General features: G+C 36.6%; 1 protein-coding gene across 6 annotated transcripts in view; it reads right to left on the bottom strand.

The window, feature by feature from the left end:
- Nucleotides 1–925: 925 nt before the first annotated feature.
- Nucleotides 926–22,131, bottom strand: part of LOC131161398 (5'-3' exoribonuclease 3) — a 34,710-nt gene continuing 13,504 nt past the window's right edge. Inside the window, exons 14-24 of one of the 6 annotated variants that reach the window (XR_009138451.1) lie at nt 13,690–13,760; nt 7,544–7,672; nt 7,398–7,474; nt 7,259–7,299; nt 7,054–7,128; nt 6,792–6,949; nt 4,397–4,513; nt 4,200–4,275; nt 2,797–2,888; nt 1,530–2,644; nt 926–1,402 (exon numbers count right to left, since the gene is read on the bottom strand). Coding sequence is in view for 2 of the 6 variants with exons in the window: in XM_058117140.1 (XP_057973123.1) it covers nt 1,864–2,644; nt 2,797–2,888; nt 4,200–4,275; nt 4,397–4,513; nt 6,792–6,949; nt 7,054–7,128; nt 7,259–7,299; nt 7,398–7,474; nt 7,544–7,672; nt 13,690–13,760 (1,617 nt within the window). In the remaining 4 variants the exon portion in view is untranslated. Of the gene's footprint in view, nt 2,645–2,796; nt 2,889–4,199; nt 4,276–4,396; nt 4,514–6,791; nt 6,950–7,053; nt 7,129–7,258; nt 7,300–7,397; nt 7,475–7,543; nt 7,673–13,689; nt 13,761–22,131 lie in introns of all 6 variants that reach the window. The other 5 variants (XR_009138452.1, XR_009138453.1, XR_009138454.1 and 2 more) reach the window with 5 other exon arrangements.

The following is a 22,131-nucleotide window of genomic DNA, read 5'->3' as shown; positions in this document are numbered from 1 at the left end:
ACCAAAAGGCATCAAGGGATCAATAGAAAAGAGGTAACTTCCATTAATTAAATTTAGGAATTAGCACACCAACATTTACTCCCTAGTAACATATCCATAGTCGAAGTGTAACTCTTATGATTCAAATCCATCAGTAGGGAAATCAATAAAGCAAGCATCCATAATGCCTATAAAAAAACCCCTATAAGAAAGGTAAGACACCTCATCTCTTTCTCAATCACCGCTTTACTAGTGCAACCATATAATTCTTTCAAATTTCCTTAGGCATTGGAGTGGTCCTCATAAGTATACCCAAGTCCTTCAAGTCATTTTTCTTTTATTTTTGATAGGTAATTGATGTTGTGATTGATCCAAATCCACCCAAATAAATTTTGACAGCAATGACTAGTGTCAAAATATTGAAGAGTTAGGTTTTGAAAATGCACTACTTGTGAAGCAATATATCTATGATTTTTAGAATAGCACAAAAATGCAACTGCCGGCATGAAAAACATTTCAAGTGCTTCTGTAACGAAGATTGTTTAAAAGTGCAATGTACATTACACAATACAACTAAGTTAGCAAAGCACAATCGTGAAAATTTCTAATTATACAAGGATAGAAGTTTGATGCCAACAAAACAAATGAAAAATAAAAGAGCCAGCGTCCCACTAACTTGATAACATAATTTTTATAATGCATGTGTAGAGTCGTGGATGACCAGACATATCCGGTCTTTATTTTTCTGTTTTTTATTTTCATGAATTGACGTGCTTAAAAGGAGATACTTTATGAATGGGCGATTATGCTTTATGATGATGAAAATTTTCACATGAATTTGGAACTAAGTAATACGCTACTATGTGAAATTAATTTATCAGCGACAGTTCTTAAACATCCCATATTGCTATCTAGGGAAATATACACAACATTTAAAAACAAAAAATATTAAATCTTGGACGTATATTCATTTAAATTTTTTAAAATATTTAAACATAATTTAATACTAAATTTTATACAGATTTATACACATTTGAAAATCCACTCATCTAATGCACGGGGCAAAGCCTCTGGCCCGAGGAAGGTGAACCGCCATGGCCATCCAGTTGGATTGGACAGTGACATAGTTAGCTCCCTCGCGAGTGACACATGAAGGGCTCCCAGCCCCACGCACACCGCGTTGACAGCTGTTGGGAGGACTACGCACCTATTTCCCCCCAGCTCGACTCATTAAATGGATTAATTACCTCTCCCTCCGTGGGCCGCCGACCAGCGATCCCCTCATTAAATGAACCCTCTCCCATGTTTTCTTTCTTCGTCGGACTGCAATTTGAATTGTTTTTCAATACTATGTTCGCTTTGGCGCAGACAATTTGGAAATACATCTTAAAAATCTGCGGGGTCAAGGCCATTACTACTGGCCCTGAGGTTCAAACAGATCAGAAAATGTTATGCTCGATCGCAAAACCCTTTTCTATTTTGTCAAATAAATGAATACTTAAAACCAAATCGGCCAAGAGAACGAGCATCCATAAGCGCATGAAGCATACCTTGACACCTCACCCGAAGGCAAACAAGGAGTTGCAGCATTTTGGCAGCTCTTGAAAATGGTGGCGTAGCATGGCATCACGTCAATGCTTTCCAACGATCATGAACCTCGAAAAAGGAATTTCATTGCACGCCCCCTGCGTGACACAACTCAACCACCTTTCTATTATTTCAGACATCTGCTCTCTTAAGGGACCATACAAATACTGCGGGAAAATTTTCTTGAGAAATTTTTTTAAAAACCTCAAAACAAACAAGTAAAAGAAAAAAACTGACTATTGTACACATAATCATTAGCAAAGCCTTGAAGAACTGGAAAATTAGTTTAAAGCAATTCTAGCGGCGACCATGGCTAGGTGGCGGTGGTGGTGGCCTTCTACCTGCTCCTGCTGTGTCTAATGTTGAGTACCGATTGCCTCCCTGTTGAGGGTAGCTATACCCTCCTCTGGGAGCACTGTGGCTTGCTGGTGGTGCCCAACCACCACGACCACCACCACCCCACTGATTATAAGTAGGAGCTCCATATGATTGGTGGCTTCCATATCCATTGTATCCAACTGGCTGCTGCTGCTGCTGCTGCTGCCATTGATGATGATGCTGCGGTCCACCAGCGATGATGGGAGCTTGTCCTACATACCTAGGAGGATACCTTAGTCCACCATTCTGATGAAATCCCGCTTGGTCGTATCCATGCATGGGATTTTCACTGCCACGATTACTGCTTTGATTTTGATGGCGGGACGACCTATCATAGGAGTGGCGGGGAGCTGCTGATGGAGGATACTGTTGGCCATAGCGATGGTTGTCATGGTTATTCTGACTTTGTATGGTGGAGGGATGGTTGTCATGGTTATTCTGACTTTGTATGGTGGAGGGATCTTGAACAGGATATTCTGTTCTAGGTTGAAACATTCTATGTTGATCCCGATCATGGTATGTATTACTAGGAAAAGATGCAGATGGCAGTCTGTGCATGGCTGCAGCATAAGACGGTGGTGGGGCATGCATATGATCAGCAAGCCCATTGCGGTTTCCCTTCAACTGCAATGTATTAATAACAAGTCGATGTGCAGCCTCCCCAAGCTGCCGACCAGAAATTGTTCCAGGTGGATTTTGCCTGAATTGAGAAAGGAAATTAACAGGCTGAGCTCACATTGGCTACCACTATTTTGCTCTATCAGATGGAATGTGTAATTAAAAGATCAATCATCAAGGGTAGAAAAATACTGCAACATCAAAAGGCAAATTAAAACAGATACTTCAGTGTACCTGTCATTATATCGTCCATTCTCATACGGCCTCCTCCCAGAATCCTCATGCCACAGAACAGGTTCAGGCTTCAGATCCCTGACTGTAACAGTCTGTAGAAGGCAAGCACAATGAATCAATGCAATTCCCCAGAAACAAGGTATATCAGAAAAAATTGAAGAATTGGAAATAATCAACAGAATAAATACTACTAAAATTAGATGATAAATTCAATTCAGCATATTTTTATCGAGGATAACCATTAACTAAAAATATTATCTTCAAAACAGGTCAGTTCATTGAGGGAACATACGGATGGATGCACCGCTGGCTGCAACACCCCTTTCCAAATGTCATTTTATAAAGACCAGACAGAGATATGGAGACAAGGAGCAACTAGACATAATTCCTTTTTCTTTCTTTCTTTCTTTCTTTCTCTTTTTTTTTTTTTTTTATCTTTTTTTGGTTAGATAAAGACACACACACTTCTTACCAAGCAAAAGAACCTACTCAAATTACTACCAAAAAAAAAAGAATGGAAGGATCCCCAATGCCTTTCATATTTATATTATTTGTTTCAGCATCTAGCACCAATGAAAGCATTCCATTATAATGTTCCTGGTCCTATTTTTAGGATAGGAAACCTGTTCGCTTCCACATTAGCATTCATAGATTATGTCTAGAGGTCAATTTAAAATCAGATGCCAAGGTTTTTTTTTCCCCTCTTTTATTGTATTTCATATTTCATGCAAACCATGTGACAACTAGGTGTGTAACTCTCAAGCCTACTTGCAAGCTACTCGGGCACGACTCACTAACTCAACTTGACTCAATTCAATTCAAGTTCAAATCAAGCTCGAGCTAATCGAGTAGCTTAACTAGTCTATTTAACATTACTCACAAGCCTAATTGGCCTAATCGAGCTTTAGTAATTTCATCATTTTCATATAATAAATATTTTATACATAACAAAAGAACCAAGCCTTAGGCTCCATTAGGTGGGATATATTTCACACATATATTTATAATTATTACATTATAATCTTTTATATTGTTTTATATTACTTAAATATTATTTTATAATCAAATCGAGCTTCATCAAGTTGAGCTCGGGTTTTAAGAACTTGCAGCTGAGTCAGGCTTGAGTTCGACAATTTTGTGACTGATCGAGTTCAAGTTGTGAGTCAAGTTCAAATGTTCCACTATGTCGACTTGGCCCAACTCAATTACACCTCTGGTGACACTAAAGCAGTGTTTTTTTTTTTTTTTTTTTTAAATAACGTTGAGGCAAATAGATATGGATCTGTCAAAAGAATAAAGCTCCTATGGGAATAGGTATCTGCACATAACCTGAAAATAAATAATCAGCGGCCAATGATACTTGGCTGGAAAAAAAATCAGACATTTCAGGAGTATCTAGGTACCTTCTTCGGGTATACAACCCCTGCTAGTGGTCGAGTGATGTGTTTATGTTTATCTGGGAGTCTGTAAATAGCACAACTGAAAAACAGGAGCAACAGGCAGAATAAAAAAGGATTACTTGATTAATAATGAGTAAGCTGGAGATCAGACAATTTCAATCAAAGTACTAGAAGATTATGTTCAGTGATAAGCGGCTTACATGACTTGGTTGTCCATAATATCTTCCATTCCTCCAACAGGTGACCTGAAAATAGGAGGACAAGGATCTCCACTGCAAAGGGATATATACCCATTCATACCACCGCTGCATGTATCCCTAAATAGATCAGAAAAATTGTCCAAAAGAAATCTCAAATTTATGGTTGCCAAGGATTAGAATTGATATCAAATGAGCTTCATATTGTGACATGGAGCATTAAATGGCTCCCTACACAAAAACAATAAAGAACAATATTAAAATGCGGCTACAAAGTGAGAAACAAACTCAACAAGAAATTACTAGAAGCTTAATCAAGTTGGGAAGTAATAAGTCATCATAAGTATATCTCAGCCAACTACGAGTGCCTACTGTCATGGTCATGTTGGCGTGCAGCTTATCACATTGGATAAATGAGAGACGTCTTGGAACCTCACGTACAGGGGCAAAAAAAGCCTTAACAAGACATTCTGAGGTAGAATAGATCCACGGTTTCAGAGAGAGCACGTGAAGCCTACCTTGACTCATCATTTTAGGGTGGACAGACAGGAAAAGGAGTAACAGAGCCAGCTCTGCAATAGCGTGAGATGAAGACCCTCGTCGTGGGGGTACACAAGCACATGGGTTCCCTTAACGAAGGCATCATGGCTTAATAGGGAGGTTCTGTCAGGGTCATGCTGGGATGTTTTGTCCAACAATGGATACAGCAAATGATGTTGGGGCTTTAGAGAAAAGGGGAACCTTGACTGGTCAGTTTGAGATGAGTTGCCTTGACCTTTCATTTTGACATAAGAACAGATTCGTGACACTACTTAAGAGGGGTTTATAACTGACTAGCGTAAATATTTGTATTTCAACCTCATTAAATTTGAATATGTGTTTCACTATAAATTAAATTACAAATTGATCCTTTCTAAACAAATTTACTAGAAGTTGCTAAATTTAATTCAAGATATGATGACTAGCAACAAAATATTAAGGAGGTATCTTGAAGAAGCACTTATGAAGCAATACATCTAACTTGCATAGCCTTGAACTTTCATTATGACATAAGAACATATCTGTGACAATACTTAAGAGGGATTTATATATAACTGCTTAAAAAGAAATGTTGCCAAGGCCAGAATGACAAATTAATTTCATAGGCATTTTCTTCATGGCTACAACTAGGGGTGTAATCGGTTTTATACAATTCAGCTATGGCGTAAACTGACAACTGAACTGAATTGCTTGGTTCTTAAAATTTCGAAACCGAAACCAAACCGTAAACAGTCGGTTCAAGAAGAACACAATCTGTCTGTTCACAATTCGGTTTGGCTGTTTTCAGTTTCTTTAAATTTTAACTACACAATTTGAATCCATGAAGGCCAATAAGAATTGCTACATAATAATAGCCTCAGTCTCGGCCCAAGTTAAGAGCAGGACCATGACTTGGAGGAGCAGTGGTACACGAGCACTGCCAAGGTATTTATAGGAAGTGGAAGAAGTTCCTTTATTTTACTCAACCGATGTGGGATGAGAAGAATGCAAAGGAGAGGATGCAGTGTACTGTATGCTACAGCAACACAGGACCGCTCAAACCTCCCACATTGAAAACTTACAGAGCAATGAAGACTCCAGACATCCATAAATCTCCATCTGCGCTTCCTCTTGGAGTCTTAAAATATGAGTCAAGCCAAAGATAAAGGTGTAAATAAATTAATATAGTAAGTATGAATATTCCATGTGTAATATATACAAAATTCGGCTTTTGCTAAGAAACTGATACCAAAACTGGAATTTTTTATTTTTAAGAACCAAAATCAAAACTAAAGATCGAAAACTGAAACAGAACTCATTTCGGTCCAGTTACAGTTTTGTTTTCGGTTTTCTGGTAAAATTTTTGTACACCCCTAGCTGGAACATGAACATTTCCAACACTGGTCTCATGCAACGTAGAAAAGGAAGAATCAAGGTCTAGCATACAGGCATGGCTTGGAAGGGTGAGAGGAGAGATCTGAAAACTATATATTATAACTGCTAAGCAGATCAAAAGTGTCACACGCCAAACTGTTCTGCCAATACTCACTAAGATGCCATTTAGATCATATAAGTGAAGAATTATCACTTCATTCACAGAAGACCTGTTGTTTTTACTATTTTCAAAAGAGGAACTCCACATTGGGATGCAAGGATCTTAGCACGTCAATTTTAAGGCAGCCTCAAACTTTAACACCCAAAAAGTATCCTGCTGGGAAGATTAAACATAAAACCAAATATTTCTATAAAAAATGAGAAATAAAAAAATTGATTCATGGCCTCAACAAATTGTCAAAACAACTCTGCAAGCAGAATTGGAAATACACATAGTAAAAATCACTAGAGAGTAAAAATCACATTTCAACAATGCAGCACAAACCTTGCCCCAGGATCAAGTTGTTCCTTGACTTCAGCTCGTTCTTTATCAGTCATATGTTTACAATGGTCATCAAGAGAAAATATGTAAGGCGAAAGGGGATGTGATAATGCCACAAAAAGCATATCAAACATCACACTATTTCTGCGCGCCTCCTCCTCCTGCAGAATAAAGTAGCAGTCATCTTTATAAATAGAACACTTAATGTCATCAAGGCCCAAATTCAGCCAAATATGCATCAGAAGGTTAATAAAGGGCACCATACCGTTAAAGTATGTTCAATTTTTTTAACCTCAGCAAGAAGACGAGCTTCATCAATGAAAGGTAATTTTGCAATACCCTTCAAAATAATAACCAAACTGAAAGATGTCAGAATCCAGTCGGAACAGACCACTAATCTCATACAAGCACGGGCCCAGAGTGCATTTATAGCAAAGCAATATGGTACACAGATTAAAAGAGAAAATCACCTGCCATGCATACCGTTTACCATTCATGTCAACTTCAAAATCTGGGGAACAAAAACACAAAAATAAGAGGAAATGCCTTTCATGCATCAACTCAATAAGGAATAAGTATCACGCCTTTTACTGCAGCAATAAAGCATACCAGTCGGATAAAAATCAATGATAGGTGAGTTTGGATCAGTCATCAGTTTCCTGTAACATTCTGGGAGAGCGTGGGAACTGCAAATGGTTCACATTTAGTATCATAGAAAACAAGAAACTGAAGAAGGTTTAAGTAGTGAGAGAAACCTTGCAGCAGGAAATACCCCCAGCAGCTGATTGAATGGTTTGAAGGGAGAACCCAGTTCAAAGCATATATCCAGGTCACCAAGACCCTTGAGATCAGATGCAAATGGTGCATAATGATAGGGATAAAACCTGAAACAACAAATTTTTGTGAAGATCCAAAGTCATGCATATTATCTGTGATGGATAAAATTCTATCCAGAATGGCGGAATTTTTGTTCTAGAAGGAATATGCTCATCCCTTAAAACATGCAAGCCTCGAAAAATGATGATGGGTAATTTAAGCTGTGTGTAAACTTCTATAGAAAAAAGAAAATTACTAAGGAAGATGAATGTACAAAGAGGACAAGGAATCCTCCAAAAAAAAAAAAAAACACATGAAAAAGAAGCAGAAGCAGCAAAGATGCTGTGGTAAACTAGAAGCAAAACAATTTTAAGGAATTGATTACCCAAGTCCAGCTTAAGAATTTGATTGTTAGTTGCATCATGTATGTACTAGAAGAAAAACATGGACCCTAAGTCTAGCATAACAATTTTATTTATTTTATTTTATTTTCAGCACAAAAATTAATGTCATTACAGAATTTACACTGTAAAAATATAAGGAAATTTTGCACAAAAAGAAAATGAAAAAAAATTCAGAATTTGTAGAAAACTCAATACTGAATTAAAATTGACCAAAAGGTGAAAAAATAATAGAACTTGAGACAATTATGATCTAATCCAGAAGAGTTGTCAAAAGCAGTGAGAAAATCTCAAGCTCTAGAAAATCAGAAACTGGAAAATTATAAAACAAATCAATACAAAAGCACTGAAAATATAATATGCATGCTATGCCAACAATCCACGATCAACAGCAACAGTTTTCATAACCTTTCAGAGAGAGTATTTAAAATTAGCAAAGCTAGAATATTACAGGAATATGATGCACACATAGCGAGGGAGACACAGGTATCCAGAAGATCAATTGTTTACATTTCAGAGATAAAACCTAAACTGCATAGGAGTAAGTTCTGCTTTAAACAAGAAAAACTAGAAGATCTGAGAAAGATTTTGTCTCTTTGATAACCAATGCTTTAAATACAAAGGAGTAATGCCAGGTGTCTTAACCCGCGCCAGTCTCCACTTGTTAAGGTGTAAGCCTTCTTGGAAATTTATTTTTTTATAAAAAAAAATGGATATTTCTTTTAAAAAACAACAGAAACTTAGGAATTACAAATACAATTTGGAAACATTAAAACATGACTTATTACTTAAAAACTACTCTTTGGTCACTCTAAGCATATAGAACTTAAAAGTCACACTATGAGATAATAATAACATTACAAAGTTCAAATTGTTCATGGCTTAAGATGCAACTCTCAATGGTTTTGCAAAGGTTTAGTTTCAAGAGTTCTGGAGATTAACTTAGATTAGAGCATTCCATAATCCTTTCTCAAATAAATATGATTAAATTTTGCTATTCTGGTTTAAAGACAAATGAGGCACAAACTCAAAAATGCAATAGCCTCAATAAGAAAGCACAAAAGGAGCACCTTCTATGTAAGTTCGTAAGCCTTATGGTATTATGCATTTGATTTAAGAGTTACGTACTTTATTGGGGCATTACTATGTAAATTCGTAAGCCTTATGGTATTATACATTTGGTTTTGAGAGTTATGTACTTTATTGGGCCATTATAGGAAAGTCTCGTCTCGTGGCAAGCCATGCCTTCTAGAAATGTGGAAAACTTTGGAACTCCTTCAGCTCACAGACTTCTACAGTAATCTTTACAAGTTCCAGCATCAAAACACCCTAGTCTTCCTGCTTGGACCTTAGATAAGGAGGTCTTCACTGCAAGTATCAGATCCTTCTACAGAGACTTTTTCCTTTGGAGTCGAACAGCACTTGCTCCCTTGGTCTCAGATTTGGAGGACATCAGGCCCCACAGAGGTTGCCTTTTTTACCCGGGAAGCAACTCATGATAAGATTTTGACCCTGTACAACTTGCAGAGATGGGGGTTCTTCATCGTCAACAGATGCCCCCCTTTGCATGGTTGATGTGGAATCAGTTGATCACATCCTTCTTCATTGCCCTTGGACCAAAAATCTTTGGAATTTGGCTGAGACTCTGATCAGGAAAAAGTCAGTTACTGCCAGCTCTGTGGGAGGGGAGCTCTGGGGCCTGGAGAGGGATTCGGGCAACAAAGGAAAGAAGAAAGACTTTGTCCTCATTCCTCTCACAATTTTCTGATGTGCTCAGAAAGAGAGGAACAAGAGTGTTTAGAAATTTCAATCTCATTGCTTCAGAACAACAAAGAGCAGTGGTTTACTGTGGTCACTAGTCGGCATATTGAGCTTTTAGCAAATGACCAAGTAATTCTTATTTTTGTCACACCCTTCAAGGTGGTTGATTTCCTGTACCTCGGGAAGGCAACCCCTTGATGTCCTTTCATATATTATCCTTTACTAATAAAAAAATATTTCAAAAAAAACTGAGAAAAAAAACCTCTTCCTCCCCTTCAATCTCCTACACACTCTCTCAACCACAGGATCCCACAAGGATTTTTTTTTTTATCAGTAAAGAGAAATTTATAATACCAAGGCATCAAAGGGATGCCATCTGATGGTACAAAACATCAAACATTCAGTTGAGTGTCGCAAACATTAAGGATTACATAATGATCATTAACAATTTGCCCACTAAGACGGCTGGAAACAACAAAAATCCACTGCTCTTTGCGAATCTGAAGTGTAGTAGTTGTACCTTTGAAGGCGCTCTCATTTCTTCTTCCAAGCACACCAAAAGATGGCAAGAGGGATGAGGTTCAAAGCCTTTCGCTTCTCCTCGGTGGTTCTAATGTCTTTACAAGACCAAATATCCCCTCCAACTGAATTTTCCATAACCCATTGTTGTCCAATCAAGGATAGGCCCAAATTCCACAAGTTCCTTATCTAGGGGCACTGGAGAAGAATGTGGTAGAGTGATTCTGCATTAGCCATACAAAGAAAACACCTGTGTGTGATTCTAAGCTCTCTTTTCTGCAGATTGTCAAGGGTTAAAATATTTGCATGCGTCCCAAACAAAAAAGGCAACCTTTGAAGGGACTTCTGTCCACCAAATGTGAATCCAAGGGGAGTTCTTGCAATGGGAACAGGAGAGTTTCTTGTAGAAAGATTTAACTATGAAAACACCATTTTTTGTCCGAAACCCATTTTGGCACGCTGGGATGTTTCAGTAACAGAAATTATAGAGATTTCTGTAAAAATTAAGAGTGCATGATGTTCCCAATCCTCCAAGTAAAAGGAATATTCCAAAAAATTCCCTGGTTAGTGATGTGGAGATGATAAGGGCACCTTTTTCACAAGCCAAGCTATAGATGTAAGGAAAGACAGCTCTTAGATTACTGTTCTCACGCCACACATCATGCCAAAAGTAAACATTGACCCCATTTCCCTTGGAATGTCACAAATCGGAAAGAATAATCTCATCCATTCTTGATGAATTTCCAACTCCCACCTCATAGGGTACTATTATGTGTTGCCCAAACATTACGCTCAAGCCCGTATTAATATCCTATCAAAAGTGGCCTTTCTTCTTCATGAACCTGCATAACGACTACTTAAGGAGGGATTTATTGAAAGTGAGGTGGGATTTCAGCCCCAAACATCCCAAACAAATGGGTTGTTTAACCACTCCGATCTAACAAGGTGATATTTAAACTCCTCCCCTAAGTTTCCCCAAAGAAATGTTCTCGGAATTCCCTCCAATCTCCTAGCAACTAAGATCAGTAAAGGAAGGAGGGTGAAATATATTAGAAGATTCGTCAAAGTGCTCCTGGTGAGGATAAGTCACCTCCTTTCAATAAGAAATTTATTTTCCATACTACCAATCTCCTTTCAAACTTCTCCATAATAAGGTCCCGGGCTTCTTTGTCTTTGAATATGGCTCTAAGGGGGAGATAGAGATAATTAATGGGAAAGGATCCCATCTTGCAACCCAAAAGACCATCAACGAGTCATCTACTTAAAAGGACCCTCCCTACAATGCATCCCTCCTTGAATTATTTGGTCATGCAATACTTATTGAATACAAAGAACCAAATTCATTTCGACCCCATCGTAGTTCTCAATCATTTCATGGCACCAAGCATGGATGAACCATCTACAATGGGGGAAGATAATGCACAGGAAAGAATCTTAGATAAGAGAATACTTTCTCGCATCGCTTTGTTTGTAGAAAGCTCGACCAGCAAGAAAAAGTGTTTGGCTGAAGCCAAAAAGAGGTTGACCCACTTCATTTGCCAAGGTCCCCCCACCCCCCAAAATGTTCTCTCCAATTGGAATAAGCTCACTTTTACCAAGGTTCACTTTCAAGCCTGAGACAGCCTCAAACCCTAACAAAATGCATCAGGGATTGAGGATATGAAGGGGGTCATCTTCACACAAAATGATAGTATCATCCACAAAAAGGAGATGAGACACTTTCGTAAGCCATCTATTTCCACTCACCTTAAGTCCTTTAAAGATGCCTCCATCAATAGCTTTCATCAGCATAAGGCTAAGTGTCACAGTCCCACATAGGATGTGTACTAAGGAGATCTTGGGCTTATAAGGATGGTTTGGACTCCAACTATGTGAGATGCCTTTTATAGGACAAATCCGTGAGGCCATTGGGCCAAAGCAGACAATACCTCACTAGAGTTTGGTCCAAAACCGTTACATTTGGTATCAAAGCTACCCTAAGGGTACTATTATGTGGGTGGATCCTACACAGAGATGTAAACCACTCTAACGATGGCATCGGAGATTGGACGGGAGAGCATATCACGATCCCACATTGGATGTGTACTAGGTAAATCTTGGGCTTATAAGGATGGTTTGGACTCCAACTATGTGAGCTGCCTTTTATAGGACAAATTCGTGAGGCCAGTGGGACAAAGCGGACAATACCTCCCCAGAGTTAGGTCCAAAACCGTTACACACTAAGAACCTCCATAACTAAAACAAAGGGGACAAGGGATCTCCTTGTCTCAAGCCTCCCAAGGAACCAAAAGAAATCAAAAGAGCGGCCATTAATAAGCACTAAGAAACTTGAAGTTTTGGTGCTGAGCAATTCAACTACACCAAAGCTCCTCAAAGCCCATTTTCCTAAGGAGATGAAGGAAGTTCCAGTTGACATGATCAAATGCTTTCTCCATATCCATTTTGCACACTATTCCCCCTTTTCCTTCTTCCTTTAGATAGACATCCATCACCTCATTAGCAATAAGGGCAGCAATTGAGGTAAAAACACCCCCTAAAAGAAGACCTAAGAGAGAGAAATGCCGATCTAAAGTCTCTCAACAAGCTAGAGCCTTGAGTTTACATGCAGATGACATCAGCCTACCTCATTTTCAGACTTGATCAAACGCAATACATACAGGTGAAGGTCCGTCCAAACATCAAAAATATTCCAGATCCAATAAAGCAATACATTCAAGCAAGTCCAATCAAAAGGACATCATTTTGAGACTTCTGATCAGATTTTCCCTAATAAAGTGTCATCAGCCTCAAACAAATAACAACAACAATAATAATAAGTAAAGATAATCTAGGTTAATACAAATAATACAACCAAAATCTTCAGTAAAATTATTCTTGCTAACAAATGTTAATACAGGTATGGACACATTCCACATTTCACAAATGTTAATACAGGTAAGGACACATTCCACATTTCATACTTCACAGTATATCATTATCATTTACATCCAACAAAAAAAAAAAAGAAGACTGTAGCCCATAGCCAACATACGTGCAGCACAAATACTTCACTAATTCAAATATATTTAGATTTTTGTGCAACATAGAATCTATCATACGTTAGGAAAGCATAGAATTTAATAACACATCTTCAAAATCGAAAATCCACATCTCAATTGAAAATTTGGGTATTGGATATTCTAGAACTCCACAACTACTTATTCAGTTAAACAAAGGGGGAGGGAGCTACTACAATTTAAAGTACTGTTTCCGTGGGATATGTCCTTTCACTGTTAAAGCATATATGTGCAATAATGTGCTGTTTTCACAATTGTTTTCTTCTTTTGGGAGAGGGAGGAGCACCAGAAACAAGAAAAAGTAACAATAACAACATAACCAGAAAAAGGAAAATAAAGAAGCCTCACCACTGCCAAGAACATACTCCTTCGTAGTAATATTGCATAACCCAACACAAGCCCTCTGTGTATCTCAAAACCTATGGAAGGGAAGAATTTAAATTCAGTGAACCCACTATAAGTACACCACATTCTTGATGGGCTTGAAATAGGAGAAACTAGAAGGAAATAACAAGATAGAGCCACTGACACTAGACATATCACCAAAATAGTAAATGTTCAATCAAAGATTCCATGTGATATTTATTATAAGCATCAACCATCAAAATAGAAATTGCAAATGTCAAACATTCCAGTACAGAAAATCTTTGACTGAAAGAAGGAAATTTCTGTTTTAACCACTTAAAGCAACAAGATTTTTTGAGTCAACTGATACTAACATCAATAAACTTCAAAACCTCTGGTGAATGGATGAAGTGGTAATGTCCAACAAAAGGATGCAGGTATCTGATATTCGCCCCGTGAAGAAAGTATTGTTGCCAAAAAGAAATACAATATTTGCACTTAAGAGAGGAACCAGGAATATGAAATTCATGAAGAATGAATTCTTATATTGCAGGCAGAATTGTGATCATACTTTTTACCTGTAGGAATTTAATTCCATTTCTATTTTCTTAAAGACCATCATAACCCTCACTTAGTAATTCCAAAAATACAAGTTGCATATCTCTTACAACAACAATAACCACCCCCAAAATAATAATAACAACGATAATAATAAATAAATAAAGATAATAAATCAACAATGACAAAATAATAACCCCCGCACTTCACTCCACCGTCAAAGCCATGAAATATTTCTACTGTCGGTCAAGGGTTAGAATACCATACCTACTAACGGGGAGGAGGGTGGGAATTAAAGGCCCATCTACCTCGTGAACTAGTCGGGCTCCAAAAGGGACCCCAATACATTGATTTCAAGAAAAAATAAAATAATAATAACAATAACAATAACAATAACAATAAATCTAACAACAAAAATAATAATAATAATAATAATACAATTAACAATAAAAATAATAATAAAGATAATACTCATAGCAACAATAACAACAATATTAACATAATAAAATAACAACAATAATGATGATGATAATAATAACAACAAAAATAATCATAATTACAGCAGTAATAATAATAATAATAATAACAATGATTCTTATCTAAAAATAATAATAAAAACAATGATAATAATAATAAAAATAGCGCTCCAAAAGGGTCCCCAATGCCTTGATTTCAAAAAACAAAATAACAATAACAATAAAACTAAAAACAACAAAAATAATAATAATGACAACAATAATAATAACAGTAAAAATAATAATAAAGATAATACTCTTAACAACAATAACAATAATCATAATAAAATAAAAATAATAATGATGATAAAAATAAAAACAAAAATAATCATAATTATAGCAGTAATAATAATAATAATAACAACAATAGTTTTTATCTAAAAATAGCAATAATAATAACAACAACAATAACAGCAGCAATAACAACAATAATAATATAGCAGCTGCATCAGCAGTAGAGTAATAGTGGTAAGAGTAGAAACAATAATAATAGCAATAAAAAAAGCAACAATAAATAACAATAACAACAGCAATAATATAATCTATAATAATAATGTTTTTAAAATGAAAAAATAACATTAAGATCCAAAAAAAGCAATAATAATAACAGCAGCAGCAGCAATGATAATACAGAAGAAGAAGAAGAGGAAGTAGTGAAGTAGTAGTTGTTGTAGTAGTAGTAAGTAGTAGTAGTAGAGTAGCAGTAGCAGTAGCAGTATAGTGACAAGAGTAGAAACAATAATAATAGCAATAAACAGAGTAACAATAAATGACCATAACAACAGCAATAATATATTATAATAATAATCTATAATAATAATAATAATAATAAGAATAAGAAATAGTAGTAACAATAAAAATAGCAATAATAAACAACAACAACAACAATAATATACTATAATAATAATCTAATAATAATAATAATAATAATAATAATGATGATGATGTTTTTAAAAATGAAAAAATAATAATAAGATCCAAAAAATGCAGAAGTTTTTAATAAAATAAAGTCGAATTCAAAAATGGCATTTTTATCCCAATTCCATTGCAGCCTTCATCGAAAAATGAGAAATTTTGGAAAGAAATACAAGTTGTGATTCCAATGGTCATTATGTGTGAGTGCCAAGTACAATAATCACATTCTGATAGCAATTTCATTCCTACCCCAATTCCTTTCTAGTTCAAATTCCATTCTGCGGACCAAATGTGGTGTTTGGGTATAGAGGATGACAGACCTCCTTTAGTGAAGCACTGTAGAAAGAGCTTGCGCTATTTACAAGTGGTATTTTGAGGCAAGACATCCAAGCTCCCTTAATGAAGCACAGTAGTAAAGGGTGCCACATAGAAGTGATAGTTTTAGTTTAGACATCTTCATGGTGAGCAATGCAGGAATAAGTGCTGCCAAATCAATGCAGTATCTGATGGTTTACACAAGGAACTCCACCATTAACATGCCAAATAAACTTCCATAATCAATAAAATAATACAAGTCTTGCATTGAAGAAGTACTTACAATTAGTAATCTCAGACTACTTCTAGATAAGTACTTTTTCAGATAGGTACTTTTTTCATAAAAGTATTTTTCAATAAGTAGTTCCAAATGATCCCTAATATCTACAATGTACTATCTCCACATCTATATCTATGATTCATTAAAGAAAGAGGAAGCAGTTTCCAATCTGCCCTTTTTTGCTTATAATATTCCAAAAGTGTCCTATTTTCACAAATTCTTGTTTAAGATGAATTTTCACTTAATGGGCAATTAGTAAATATAAATCTACCTATCTACCCATGACTACTAAGGACGGCCCATACTCATCAATTTTTGCTAGCATTCTTGCTAATAACTATCCATGACTACCAAAACCTGTGGAGTTTTGCCAGTATTCAGCAAAAAGATCCTCAAGGAAAACAATACATAGTGGGACTACAGCACTACACAAAATAGAGCCAAAACTGATGCAGAACAGCAAAGAGGAATTGAGCAAAGGGATGCAGAAGAGCAATGAGGAATTGCTGCCAAGAGAGAAATTGGAAGAGAGAGAGAGAGGAGGATGAGGGAAGAAAAAGAAGGAAGACGGAAGAAAAATATATGAAGGAGAATAAGATACATGATGGGGGCGGGAGGAATTCACATTCACTTCAATTTTCAAATCCATCAAAAACTACCTCTTACATAACTTTCACACCCCCATACAATGCCAAAAGATACAAGAAAATTACAAAATGAATTCCTAAAGACACAAGAAATTACAAATGAACCCCTAAACCACACATATATTACAAACAAACCCCCGAATAGTCAAGTAATCATAAGCCTACCACTAATTGAACTATATACACATAATAATTAATAATCAACTAAACGCATTTGAATTTAGGACCCAACAATCCTCAACCCTATTCTTTGAAATCAGTCCCAAACTGGGTGAGGTGATCCATCCAAATAACCCCCTTCCCATCCTACATCAAAAATAAACAGTGGGGCAAGCGAGATTAACAAAAAGATTTAAAAACTCAATACAAGAGGAATTCAAGGAGCATTCGCTCCATGTGGCACTCCACACACTCCCCATGATTTAGCCATTCAATATTATTGAAAAAAAAACACAGAACAAAACAAAAGGTGGGCTACTTGTTTAACTCTTAACCACAATTTGTGAAAATAAAAAAAAAAAAAATTTAAAAGCAAAGAAAAGAAAAGAAAAGAAAAAAAGTAGCAATGAGAATCTAAAAACTGCCTTAGGCTGTCACCCATATTATGGTTGAATAAAAATAGCCAAGTGGACCAATCATAGGGAGAGATGCATGGAACAACTACTGCTAGTACTCCTCGTCAATACAGTTGTAGCTAAAACACCTCCTTTCTCAAAAATGGAGTAGCTAAGCCCCTTTCAGACATTCTATTGTTCATTTCTTTCCAAAGGATCCAAAATGCAGCACAGAAGGATTATTTTCAAAAGCTACTCAATAACAGAGTTAAAAGACACAAAACGAACATGGCTGTAATCACAATCCAGATCACAGAACACACAATCCTGTTTTACCAAAACAATCCCAATCATATGTATAACTGCAAATTGGAATGAATGGAGTAGGACCAGTGGTACCCACAAGAAGCCAATATGATTATGGTAGCATCATAATATCCTGCAATGCAATGTAATTTTAAATTTTTTACAAAACTACTAGCACTATAGGCTTAACGTTTCTCTTGTCTCACTTGCACAAGGAATGGACAACATTAGAAGTGATTTTATTAACAAAATTGCGGACTCACAAATTCATTTTACATTGATGTTCATTTAAGTGGTTCAATCTTCAAACATCAATATTTAGGTTGAGGATATAAATGGATATTTAATGCACTAATGCATTTGATGGTAATAATTGATGGCGATGATGATTTTAGTGATGGGCTGGATGAAGTCTCCAATGATCATCTCAGCAATACTAATGAACCAAGTAGTGGCATGAACATTAACATAAAAATGATAATGAGCAAGCTTTATAGTTTGGTTTATGTTATTTGCTTTCTGTTCATAATGTTCATGTTGGACAGCTGTTTATTGACTAATTTGTGCTTTAAAAATATATATATTTTCTTGTCCTTGCAAGTATTTATTCCTTTTTTTATTATAAACTGGTTTGATTTACAAAAGCAACAATTTGAACACATGATCTCATTGTTACTAGTTATTATCCTAGTCTGGACCACTTCAATAATTTTTAGGTTTAAAATATTTAAAATTTACAAAAAAAATAACATAGAGGGGATTTTTATCCTTTGTAGAATCTAAGTCCTTGATCAGATCCTGCTAACCATTCCAGCTATCCCATGTAGGATCCTCGTTTTAACAACTTCCCAACAAAAAGCCCATTGCTGCACAGGCTTCCCCCACTAACATCTTGCAATCAAGCAGTGAAGAAGAATATGAATAAACAACTCTCCATCTTCCTCGTATAAAGAGCATTGCTTTACTAAAATCTTCCCTCATCTTTGTACACGTGGCTTCTCAAGAGAGAAAAACAAGCCACCATTGAGGAAGTTCACCATTTCAATTCACTCCCCAAGGGAAACTACCAACCCCTATCCTCTACAATGATACATAACAGAAAACTAGAATTCCTGTGACCTAGGTACAACTCCTTTTGGAAAAGTAACCTCAAAATTTGTTTAGGTGAGCAATGAACCAATGCATGAGCAGGATAGTGCACAAACAGGCTGCACAGACACAGAGGGTTAATTACATAATCAACTTATCTAGGATCATAACAACATGGCAACCCTCACACATTTACAATCTATCATAGAATAAGATATTTTATCAAGACGATTAGTCAAGGAATACATGATCTATGATTAGTTTCGCCACAAATACTGCATAAGAGAATTATAACCCCTATTCATTCTAGGTGGATTAATTTTGTACAAGCACCGGAAGAAATAGACTCGAGCCCAAAAAATATAGCAAGTGTGTTTGGAAAAAACAGGTGGTGTTAGGACCAATAGGGCCAATAATTGGTCCTAAATTTCACAGATTTGATACACACGTTTACAGCATAATAAAGGTGGTTTTTTGGTAACGGTTACTCAAGAGTAGACATAACATTCTGAACCAGTCAGGTGGCTACCAACATGTCTGGAAAACTTTAGAGGGTGCATGCATGGGTCTCGCTTTGGTGACACCCAAAATAAAGGTTCCCAATTCAGATCATCCATTTATGAGGACAAAATCTATATCAATCACAAGCACAGTCCATTCCAATTACAACTATATATCCAATAGCATACCAGATAGCCATCAAAGACCATCAGTTTTACAATTTCTTACACAGCAGTGTGAACATTATGCACAAGCATGCAAACGTTCCTGTACCAGGCCAACAACTGTCTAAAAGATGTCAAGTAAACACACAGTGACAGGGCCCATGGAGGCGCTGCTGCATGTCACAACCCCACATCAGAAATGTACCAGGAAGACAATGTGAGGCGCTTTTATAGGACAAAACTGTGAGGCCAGTGTACCAAAGAGGATATTTCCTCACTACAGTTGGGCCAAGACCATTACATTTGGTGTTAGAGGCACCCTAGGAGCACAATCATGTGGGTAAATCTTACACAGAAGTGTGGGCCACTTGGGTGTTAAGATCAGACAAAGAGCCAGTTACGACCCCACATCAGAAGTGTACTCAGAAGATCTTGGGCATAAAAGGATGGCTTAATCTTCAACTATATGAAGCGCCCTTTATAGGACAAAACCATGAAGCCCAATGGACCAAAGCAAACAATACCACAGCGTTATACTGCCCATATGAGCATAAAGGTGTATTCTGATGTGACCAATGCATGGAATGGCTCAAAGACTTAGGTTAAGTTTGGTTCGCAATATAGTTATTCTTAGAAACACGATGGAATACAATGAGAAATTTGGGAATAGAGGTAACAGTTACTCCTTGTCATCTCATTATTCCACCCAGCATGGAATAGAAAAGGAAGACATTCCCATGGTGCAATTTGGGAATAGTTACTCCTTGTCTACTCCTTACTAAGGATTCACAAAAGACACTGACAACTCCTGAAGTTTGGGAAGAAGACATGGACCCAAGGAGAGGTTTCAAAAATCCCAAAGACCTCCCTAAGGTTTCGAGAAAGACCGCCACCCACCTTCTGCTCTTTTTTGTCAAGCCTCAAAGGATACCTGTGGAGTTTTTGAAACCTAAGGCGAGGTCCATGCCTTCTTGCCAAACCTCAGTCGAGGTCAGTGCCTTTTGCTCTAGAAAATTGCGAAACCTCAAGGAGGTCAAAGCCTTCTGCCCAAAAAAATTTTAGATAGTCATTTGTGTATCATAATAACAAATTTTTTTAAGAAAATATAAAATAAAATAAAAATTACTCTTCTACTATAACTATAATACAACAACAACGACAAAAACATTAAAGAACACACATCCGTAGATAAATCCTCCAAAGGCATCCTACACCACAACAGATTGTTAGTGTTAACTTAAAAAGAAGTAACCAATAAAAGCCTTAAAATTAGAGGAATATTTGGCTTTCCAAATAGTACAATGAAGCGAAAAAGGCGAGGTTTTCCTGGATCAAAACTCAAAAATGGGGGGCTCACAAAAGTACACGCCTGAAAAAACCCACAACAGCCATTGAGAGATCTATGAAAATGGAAGTCCCAAGAAATCTTATCCCCCACAAAATAATCCCATTATTCAAAGAGGACAGCCTATATAAATGAGGAAATAGGAAGTGCAAAGCACAGCGTCAACCACTCAAATGTCTTCCCGAAATCCAGTATGATTCCCGTTACCCAAATTAATTTGGCAAGTGAGATAAAGAGGATAAATCTGCAGAATAAACTTCCAAGGACTCTCAAATAACATTTTAGCACAATATTAGCACACCCACCCCCCCTCCAAAAAAAATTACAATGCATGTCAAATTTACTTTTAATAACTTTGTGCCGATGAGAATTTTCCTATAAGGAAAAACGCCAAAGCCATTTACCAATTAGAGCAATGTTTTTGGCACCAACTTCCCAAGACACAACCCCCTTCTTTTTGAAACCTACATATGGTTCTCCACCGAACCAAACGATCCCTATTTTCCCCTACACTGGCCCAAAGAAAATCTCTAATGACTCTCTCAACATTTCTAGCTAAACCCCACAGTAATTTTTAAAAAAGATAAAAAAAATAGAGAGGGATGCCAGAAAGACAAGCTTGAATAAGGGTCAACCTCCCCCTTAAAGAGAATAAAGCACCATTCCAACGGTCTAATCTCTTGGACACCTTCTCCACTACAGAAAGACAAAAACCAACCAACCTGGATTTACTACCCAGAAGCACTCCTATATAAGTCAACGGCCAATCTGAAATACGACACCCAGTAAAGAAGGCAACTTAGAAGATTCAGATTCACTGAAGTTAATACAAGCTAAATCCACTATTGCGCAAATTTATTTTTAACCCAGAATACCTGTTAAACAATTGAAACTTTGTGACACCATTAAAAAAGCAAACAAAAAAACGAACTCTTCATGATCTTCTAGGGAAAAATAGCATCATTCGCTAACCGAAGATGAGATACAAACCCCTCATTCCCTACTACAATCCTCTCCACCCCTCTATCTATAGCATGAACCAATCTACTTAATATAATTAAGAAGTTTTCATTTCTGACAAAAGTCAAAGCCTGACCCAGCCAAATAGTGACTAGTGAAATTTCGGGGACCGAACGCCTGATCAAAAAAGAGAAGCCAACATACTTAGGAATCAAATTCTCTAGTTTTTCTCAAAGAACAGCCCAAAATTTTAACTAAATTTACAATGATTTAACTACACAATTTGTCAAACATTC

The sequence above is a fragment of the Malania oleifera genome, chromosome 8 (assembly GCF_029873635.1).
Source record: "Malania oleifera isolate guangnan ecotype guangnan chromosome 8, ASM2987363v1, whole genome shotgun sequence".
Classification (NCBI taxonomy): Eukaryota; Viridiplantae; Streptophyta; class Magnoliopsida; order Santalales; family Ximeniaceae; genus Malania; species Malania oleifera.
Note: the sequence above shows the minus strand (reverse complement) of the source record. Positions and strands in the feature narration are given on the sequence as shown.